Source organism: Perognathus longimembris, chromosome 1, assembly GCF_023159225.1.
Source record: "Perognathus longimembris pacificus isolate PPM17 chromosome 1, ASM2315922v1, whole genome shotgun sequence".
In the NCBI taxonomy this organism is placed as follows: Eukaryota; Metazoa; Chordata; class Mammalia; order Rodentia; family Heteromyidae; genus Perognathus; species Perognathus longimembris.
This window is the reverse complement of record NC_063161.1, coordinates 72091980-72101262: the sequence shown is the minus strand read 5'-3', so window position 1 is coordinate 72101262 and position 9283 is coordinate 72091980. Positions and strand designations below refer to the sequence as shown.

The 9283-nt window shown below is 58.6% G+C and overlaps 1 protein-coding gene across 1 annotated transcript; it reads left to right on the top strand.

Moving 5' to 3' along the window:
• Positions 1–4906: 4906 nt before the first annotated feature.
• Positions 4907–6719, top strand: Hspb1 (heat shock protein family B (small) member 1). Its single transcript, XM_048368948.1, has 3 exons — positions 4907–5467; positions 6260–6323; positions 6413–6719. The coding sequence occupies exons 1-3, from the start codon at positions 5104–5106 to the stop codon at positions 6600–6602; spliced, it is 618 nt and encodes a 205-aa protein (XP_048224905.1). The 5' UTR covers positions 4907–5103; the 3' UTR covers positions 6603–6719.
• The last annotated feature ends 2564 nt before the right edge of the window (positions 6720–9283 follow it).

Genomic DNA, 9283 nt, shown 5'->3' with positions numbered 1-9283 from the left:
TTTTCCTCAAGGCTAGCACTCTACCACTGGAACTCCAGCTACACTTGTGGCTTTTTGCTGGTTAATTGAGGATAAGAGTCTCTGCCCAAGCTAGCCTTGAACCTGGAGCCTCAGATCTCAGCCTCCAAAGTAGCTAAGATTATAGGCGGGAGCCGCCAGTGCCTAGCCCTTTTTACTTCTCCCCTTATCTCCTCTCCCCTCTCTATCTCTATCTCTATCTCTATCTCTCCCTGTGTTAGGCAAGCACCCTATCATACCCCCAGCCCTTTCAGTTTGCTGACGTCACAGCACAGCCTGGCTTCCATCTCTAGATTCTCCTGTCTCCGCCTCCTGTGCACCACCATGCCAGGGCTCTAACTCTAATTGAAAACATCCAAGTCTTGCCTGGCTGGCCAGCCGGGCCAGGAAGGCCCCATCTTGAGTCTGATTGGTGTCTCAGGGCCTCCCCATCTCCCCCTTTAAGAGATCACTCTGTGACATTTATGCAAGTGTGGTGAGAAAGGTTTTATCTGGGGCCATAGCTGGCAAGCAGTGGAGAACCACTAAGATAGGATGTTGCTGGGGGGGGGGGGGGGGGATGGGGGTCCGTGAGGGGCAAGTGGCCAAGGGGAGGACATCAGGGTGAGGGGGATTGGGGCTAGCAGATCGGGGTGATGGGACATCACCTGAAAGGGGGGATCCAATTAGATGCAGAGGGCAGGGGGTGCGGGTGGGGTCCTGGCTAACATGACTGAAACAGGAGAGTTTACAAGGATGCGCACAAAGGAGGCAGGAGAAGGCTCAGGAGCCCAAGTTTGGTCACATAGGAACTTCCAGGAGCACCCGTCCACACCCCCAGGCTGGCTGCCGTTTATACTTTGCTGGAGCAGGACGGAGGGAGGGTGGGAAGCACAGAGGAGAAACTTGATTCATGGCTCTGCAAAGAGGCTTCCAGAACATCCCGTCCAATGGTCTCATTGTACAGATGAAGAAAATGAGTCACAGTGCTGGCCTCTGACCAAGATCTGAAACATCCAGGTCCCTAGATTGCCCAGCGCCAACAAATGCCCTCTGCTAGACATCCAGGGGCAGGGGGACCCCAGCCCTATCACCTGACCCCTCTTGAGGCCCCTTCATTGGTGATAGGGGAAGGGGTGAAAATCAGTCCCAGGGGGAAGGCAGGCTGGAGGTAGTGCTTTAGAAATGGATTTCCAGAAAAGCAGTATCTAGAAGTTTCCAGAAAGATCCAGCACCCCCACTCTCTGTCTTCTCCCTTCTTTGTGCTCTAATGACTGCTGCCGACATTCCCGGTGCAGCAGAGCCAGTGACTGGCACAGGTCAGCTGTCAGGCCCCTCCAGGGAGCTCAGGACGCTGCCTGAAGATTCCAGTATGTTCTCTGAACAGGGCCAGCAAGGGAGGGGCTGGCTGGGCTGCAATTGGCAGCTGCTGGCCTCAGGCACGGCTACCCTAGCCAAAACCTGAGGCGCAGTACAATGGGAAGAATATAGCGCAGAGCAGCCCAGATGAGATGAGGGGCGCGCTGAGGAGGGCACTGAAGGGGGTAGGCTATGGAGGGTCAATTCTTCAGTGGTTTCTGGGAAAAATTTCCCCCAGTACTAGGGATTAAACTCAGGGCCTCACATTTCTCACATTTGCTAGGCAAGGGCTCTACCACCTCAGCCATGTCCCCAGTCGCGTCCCCCCCTTTGTTGGTCATGGGGCTTAAACTCAGGGCCTGGGCCCTGTCCCTGAGCTTTTTTGCTCAAAGCTAGTGCTCTACCACTTTGAGTCACAGCCCCACTTCTAGTTTTCTGGTGATTCATTGGAGAGAAGAGTTGCATGGACTTTCCTGCCTGGGCTGGCTTTGAACTGTGATCCTGAGATCTCAACCTCCTGAGTAGCTAGGATGACAGGTGTGTTCCCCAGCCCTTTTGCTTCATTTTTCAGATAAAGTCTCACATTTGGGCCCAAATCAGCCTCAGCCCATGCTCTTCCTATCTCCACCTCCTGACTACCTAGGGTACAGACAGACACCCACCATGCCTTCTGGACACCATCAAAGGACCCTGTTGTCTTTTCTGTTCCAGAAAAACAACAATAACAAAAAACAACAACACCTGGAACCTTGACACTGGAGCCAGACACAAACCATCTAAAAGCCAGTGGGGGCAGGTGGGCACTGCCACCCGGCTTGCCAAGCCCAGTGTCGAGGTGAAGAGAGCAGTTTCCCCCAGGAAAGGCCCTGGGGTCAAGGGTGGAGAGGGCCTCAGAGCGTGTGACCCAGGCCTCCTTACCCGGCCGACTTCTGTCACTGTACCCAGAAACCCATCACTGTAGGCCTTTATGCACTGCCTGAGACGTTTCTCCTTGGCGGGATGGAAAAGTGCAGGGAAGGGGGTGGGGGTGAGAGTGAGTTCCAGTCTTCCCACCCCTTATCTGACCTCTGACCTTGGGGTCATGCTGACACTGTTTTCTCATTTGAAAAGTAGGACTCTGACCGACTACTCTGATAGGTCCAGAAAACACATCCAATTGGGTAACTCTTATGAGTGCAAGTCCCAGTATGCAAGTGCGTGGTCATCATGGTAACAGTAAGGGTGCCTGAGCACGGGGAGCTGGACACACTGGGGACCCCTGTGAGATGGGCATGTACAGCTTGGCCGCTGTTTGATGATGGTGACAGTCATCAGTCACCAGGCCGGTGAACTGCGGGAGCCAGATCCAAGCCCAGCCCGATCTGACCCCAAAACCCAGTTTCTCTCACCCGCTTCCCACGCCCAGCCCTTGCCCATGCTTCAGCCCTTGCAGTGGGCATACTGACGTAAGAGCTGGTCCATTTGAAGATGTGTTCGGATTCTGGATGCACAGGTGTGACGGTGGGCACGCCCTGGTTTGCCAGGGCAGCAACAACGGGTTCCCCTTTGCCCTGGCTTCAAGTGAGATGAAGGGAGCTGAGGCTGGCAGACAGTCCCCTGCGCCCCCAGCGTGGCTGCGCTTGGCGGGACCATGCTTGAAAGTGTTGCTTCCCACATCTGACAGCTCCCGGGAGGGTGCGGTGCCCAGCGCTCCAGTCTGGGCCCGGGTGGACAGGCAGAGGCAAAGGCGGCCGGATGATCGTTTTTCTCACCTTCTGACCTCACCCCAGAATTTACAGCGCTAGGGCTGGGTGGGGATGGGATGGGAACAAAGGCTTAAAGTTGCCTAACTCAATCGCCCTTGAAGGAGATGGTGAAGAGCTGTCATCAAGGCGTAGGTCCTGGCTTTTTGCCCTCCGCCTGTGAGGGCCACAGGCCAGGAGCCCTGCTCAACCCCCACGGGCAGCCTGGAAAGGAAAGGAGTCAACTATGGACTCTCCCCGCCCCCTCTAGCTCTGTGTGTGTATGTGTGTGTGTGTGTGTCTGTCTGTCTGTCTGTCTGTCTGTCTCTGTCTCTCAGGAAACTGAGGCTCAGAGAGGGCACATGGGTTGATGCCAGCCCAGCTCCTCACGGCCATTGCTTTCTCAGCTGCCAGCACCTGGGGAGTCCCTGAGTCTGGGCCTGGGCAGGACAAGAACAGAGCCGAGAGTAGGGCAGGGAAGGCCACCCTGGGGTCGGGGCAGGCCTGTAAGGTCATGGAACTTGACCATCCACAGAACTGTAGGCAGGAAGAGGAACACTTTTCACAGCAACACAAACATCAATGACAGCTAAAATCACATGCCAAAAGGCCCTTGCAGAAAAAATGGTTTCCCTTCTCCCCTCCTCATGGTGGGGGGAGGGGGGTCAGGGGAGGAGAAGGGGACCCACACCAGCTTGCACAGGTGGTCAGATGGAGGAGGCCAGATCGAGGCTGAGCGTTGGCTCCAGGCAAGCTTGGGGCCACCACTTGTCCCTCTGGGCGGTGGAAGCATCAAGAAAAGGAGTTTGGAAAGCATCATCTGCAAAAAGAGGACTGGACCATGCCTAATGGAGAGGGGCCAGGCCATCAACCAATCAGAGCCCCTGCTAGACTCCAGTGCAACACCCACTGTGTCCTGGCTGAGGCTTCCTAAGGAAGCAGGGCTGGTACATGTCACAGTGACCTTCATCTCCTTACTCCTCCCCTCACGCCCCCCCAGCACTAGGCCTCAAGGGGCGCTCCTTCAGGGACAGCCTCCTGCTTAAAGTAGGTGGGAAATGGCTAAACTCTGCCTCCCTACAATGCCAGCAGATAACAGTAACTAATAATTATGACACACCAGGCCTAGGGCTTCAGCATTCACCTGCATGAAGTCACCCATCCTCGGGCCAGCCAGTGATGTCATCATTATTATTATCATCAACATCATCTCCATGGTGTCTGAGTCAATCTTAGCTTGTGACCCTGACTAACTCAGGAGGCTGAGATGTGAGGATCAGGGTTTGAAGCCAGACCAGGTCAAGGCAAGAAAGTCCATGAGATTTTTATTTCCAATTAGCCACCAAAAAGGCAGATGTTGGAGTTGTGGCTCAAGGGGTAGAGCACCAGCCTTGGATGAGAAAGCCAAGGGACAGCACCCTGGCCTTGAGTTCAAGCCCCAGTACTTGCACGCGCATACACACACACACACACACACACACACACACACACACACCTCCGTGGGCTAGATGGGGAAATCGAGGCATTCACACAAGTTCACTCACAGGGTGGCAGAATCCATCTGTCACCTTCTCTCCCGAGCCCCTTGTGATTCAAACCTGGCTCTGCCACTCCCTGGCGGGGGCTGGGGACTGGAAAGCCGACCCTTCTCAGCTTCGTCCAGTTTTAATGAGCGGTTACGGGCCGCCGCCGCCGCGCAGCCCGGCCCCGTGCCAGCGCCGGTGCTGCCGGCTTTTGTTTTCTGGAAGAGAGAAGTTTCCAGATGTGGGCAGAGCCCGCCCCGCCGGCCGGGCCACCGCCTCCCCGGGGAGAAGAATGCGCGGGGAGGGAGGGGCCCCGCCGGTCATCGCCATGAATAGAGACCCGGGCGCCGCCCGCTAAAAATACCCGGCCGCGGCCCCATAAAAGCGCGGCCGGGCGGCGGCGGGCTCGTCTGCGCCCCGGCCCCGGCCCCGCGCGCCTCACGTCCTCGTCCGATCCGTCCGTCCGGCCCCGCGCCTCGTCCCGCACCGCCGCCGCCCGCACCATGGCCGAGCGCCGCGTGCCCTTCTCCCTGCTGCGCAGCCCCAGCTGGGACCCGTTCCGGGACTGGTACCCCGCGTCCAGCCGCCTCTTCGACCAGGCCTTCGGGTCGCCGCGGCTGCCCGAGGAGTGGGCGCAGTGGCTGGGCACCTGGCCGGGCTACGTGCGCCCGCTGCCCGCCGCCGAGGGCCCCGCGGCCGCCGCGCTGTCCGCCGCCGCCCCGGGCCGCGCGCTCGCCCCGCGGCTGGGCAGCGGCGTCTCCGAGCTGCGGCTCACGGCCGACCGCTGGCGCGTGGCGCTGGACGTCGGCCACTTCGCGCCCGAGGAGCTGACGGTGAAGACCAAGGACGGCCTGGTGGAGATCACGGGTGAGGACCGCGGGGGGCCGGGGCCGGGGCGCGGGGGGCCTGGGGCGCGGGGGCGCGGGGGGGCCTGGGGCGCGGGGGCGTGGGACCGGGCTCTTCTTTCCTTTTTCCTTAACAAGAAAAAAGTTCCCCGCGAGTTTCCGCCCCGTGCCTGGGAACGCGGGGTGCGGTCGGGTCTGGGCGCGGCGCTCACGCCTGGCATCCCGGCTACTAAAGGGGCTGAGGTGAGGGGCGCGGTCCCAAGCCAGCCCGGCAGGTCAGCCAAGTCCGTGGGCCCCTGACTTCCAATGAGCCACCAAAAAAAAGAAGAGGGGGACAGGGGGGAAGAAGAGAGAGAAAGAGGGAGGGAAGGAGGGAGGGAGGGAGGGAGAGAGGGAGGGAAGGAAGGAAGGAAGGAAGGAAGGAAGGAAGGAAGGAAGGAAGGAAGGAAGGAAGGAAGGAAGGAAGGGAGCAAAGGTGGACGTGGAGCTGTGGCTTGAGTGGTAAAGCGCCGGCCTTGAGTGGAAAAAGCCAAGCCAGAGCCCCAGGTCACTGGGGAAGAACCACAGAGGGCTCGCGGTCCCCGCCCCGGCCGGCCGGTGTTGGGCCCAGGCTGCAGGCGGGCGAGGGGGACCGCTGCGTCCTATCCGCCGCCCCCCCCCCGAGCCGCGCCCTCCCCTCCGCAGACCCCAGGCTCCACCGGGCGCCATCACCCCTCCATCGACCCGGCCACCCCCGAGCCGCTGGCGGGCCTCCGATCCCGGCCCGGTGGGGTGTGAGGCGCCCCCCGCCCCTCACGCTCTCCTCTTCCCCCAGGCAAGCACGAGGAGAGACAGGACGAGCACGGCTACATCTCCCGGTGCTTCACCCGCAAATACACGTGAGTCCGGGCGCGCGGAGTGGTGGTGGGGGGACGGGTGGGGGGGGGGAGGGCGGGCGTGTGACTGTGCCTTCCCTCTCCGCGCCCAGGCTGCCCCCGGGTGTGGATCCCACGCTGGTGTCCTCCTCCCTGTCCCCCGAGGGGACGCTCACCGTAGAAGCCCCGCTGCCCAAGCCGGCCACGCAATCGGCGGAGATCACCATCCCGGTCACCTTCGAGGCCCGCGCCCAGCTGGGGGGTCCGGAGGCTGGGAAACCCCAACAATCTGCAGCCAACTAGAGCAGTGGGGTCCTGCTACCCCGAAGGCGGCCCGCGCTCTCCCTGCTTCTCTTTTGATACTTGTACTTCTGTTTTCCTCAAATAAAGTGTGAGGCAGGAGCGTCACAGCCTCCCAGCTGGGTGTTTGTGGATGGATGTCCCTGGGTTACAGCCTGGCATCTGGTGGTGGTGGTGGTGGTGGTGGTGGTGTGTGTGTACACTCAAATGCCTAAGGGATGCTGGTGCCTCACTCCTGTGATCTTGCTACTCAGGAAGCTGAGACCTGAAGACTGAGGTTCAAAGCCAGCCAGCGCAGGAAATCCCATGAGACTTATCTCCAATTAACCCTCAAAAAAGCCAGAAGTGGAGCTGCAGCTTAAATTGTAGAGCACTTGTTTGAGAGTAAAAGCTAAGGGTCAGTGGCCAGGCTCTGAGTTTGAGCCCCAGGGCCGGCGCACACACAGCAGTTTGAAGGATATAAGGGCTTTCCATTTTCAGAGGTGCTGGAGTCCCAAGCACCCCACATCTTTCTAAGCCCGCAGCCCCCTGTTGTTCCCAGGGTGGCTGGGAGCTGCTGCATCCTGCAGGGACTTGTCTGACACACCCATCCCCACCCCCCACATCATGTCCCCACATCTGGAGCGGGCAGCTTGGCTGAGCAGGTCTGGCTGGCTGTGGCAGGCTGGCTTGACTTGGAGTAATTCCAGCAGGTAAACATGAAAGAATTGTGCCAGGCCAGCTGGCAGCTCAGCTGTGCACCCCCGCCGGCCCCATCCTCCCACCCCCAACTGGTTCCTGTGTCTGTTGGGCCTCCACTCTCTGGGGTGGCACCGGGGTTGCTGAGGCCTGCCAGGGTATGGCTGCCCCACTGTGCCCTTGCACTGTCGTACTCTATCCTCCTGTCATCCCCGAGGAGACTGCAATGATCCCTGCTTCACAACTGGGTACAGCACCGCTCAAAGAAGCAAGAGCTGGGAGCCAGTGGCTCACGACTGCAATCCTAGATACTCAGGAGGCTGAGATCTGAGGGTCTTGGTTCAAAGCCAGCCCAGGCAGGAAGGTCCATGAGACTCCTCTCTAGTTAACCACCAGAATACCGGAAGTGGCGCTGTGGCTCAAGTGGTAGAGTGCTATCCTTGAACAAAAGAGCTCAGGGACAGCGCCCAGGTCCTGAGTTCAAGCCCCACAACCAACAAAAAAGAAAACTTGTTGGAGTTGATGTTCAGGGAGTGGAGGGGGTTGTGGCCAGAGGCAGAGGAAAGCAGGCTGACCCAGACCCAAAGCCTGGAGGGAGAGAGGTCTCTCCATCTTGAATGACTGCCAAGTAAGGCTTATTGGGGACTCAGGAGGAAGAGGCCCAGAGCTAGGGCTGCTTACCTAACTGCCAAGGATGGGTGTGGTTCAAGCAGGCCTATAATCCCTGCTATGCAGGTAGAGGAGGGAGGACTGTCATCTGAGGCAAACTCTGGCAGAAGTGCAAGACTATCTGAAAAAATGTTCTCCCCCACCCCTACCCCAGGGCTGGAGAACTTGCGGGGAAGCCTGGGTTGGAGAAGGGGTGGAGGTACTCAGGCCACTCTTCCGGGGAAGGAATAGCCTGGCATCCAGTGCAGTCAGGAGCATGCTTCCTTTCTCTCTCTCAGCAGTACTGTGACGTGAACTCAGGGCCTTGTGGTTGTGCTCTGCTACTTGAGCCACACTCTCCAGCTTTGCCTGGGGTGAGCCTCAGATCACAATCCTCCTGCATCTGCCTTCTGAGTAGCTGGGATTCTACATTTCACTTCCATGGGGACTAGCGGATCTGATTGGCTATTGTCAATCCTGTGCAGGAACTACAGGTTGGGGTCCTCTGGGGTCCCCTGAGTGGTGGGAGACCAAACTTGGGGAGGGGAGTTTGAGGACAGTGCTGAGCAGGATCCAGGGCTTGCTCTGGCTGAGCCTTTCTTCCCTCCCTGAAGGATAGGCTCTTCCAGGTGGAAGCCCCTTATGGCCTGGAGTATTTCTGTGTTTGGGGGGGAATCCTGGACAGAGGCCCATCCCTTAGTCAGGCGGGTGGATGACAAGGAGGCCCCTTCTGAGCTGCCATTCATCTGACCCCCCCCCATCTCCTCACCCTTACTTAGCCCCCCCTCTTGCATAATGAGTTCCATCTCCTTCTTTCTGAGACCTGGAGTCCAGACTACCCAGCCCCCTTGATATTGGGGGTTTGAACTAAGGACCATCATGCTAGCTAGGGGGTGGTGCTCCGCCACTTGGGCTATTCCTCCAGCCCTGATTTTCTATGGTTATTTTGGAGCTAGAGTCTTGCTCCCTACCCTGGGATGTGTGTCTGAGCTGCAATCCACCTATTTGAGGCTTCCCATGGTTGCTAGGATAACAGGCATGTGTCTACCTTCTGTGGAGGTGGGGTCTCATACTTTCCTGCCAGGACTCATCGGGAACAGTGATCTCCCCACTCTCAGCCTACCATGTAACTAGAATTATAGGTGTGAGGCACAGGTACCTAGCTCTAAAAGACTTCTTACAGTCCCTTTGAAGACCCTCTGCTCAAGGGCTGCCTAGCCTTGAGCCATGAGTGTGTATTCTTTACCAGGTGTTCTGGAGCCCCCTAACTATGGCTTAAGGAACAAGAGGTGTTCTGGAGGAGGAGTTACTGATCCCCAGCAAGCAGGCCACATACCCCTAACACCAGGCTTGGCACT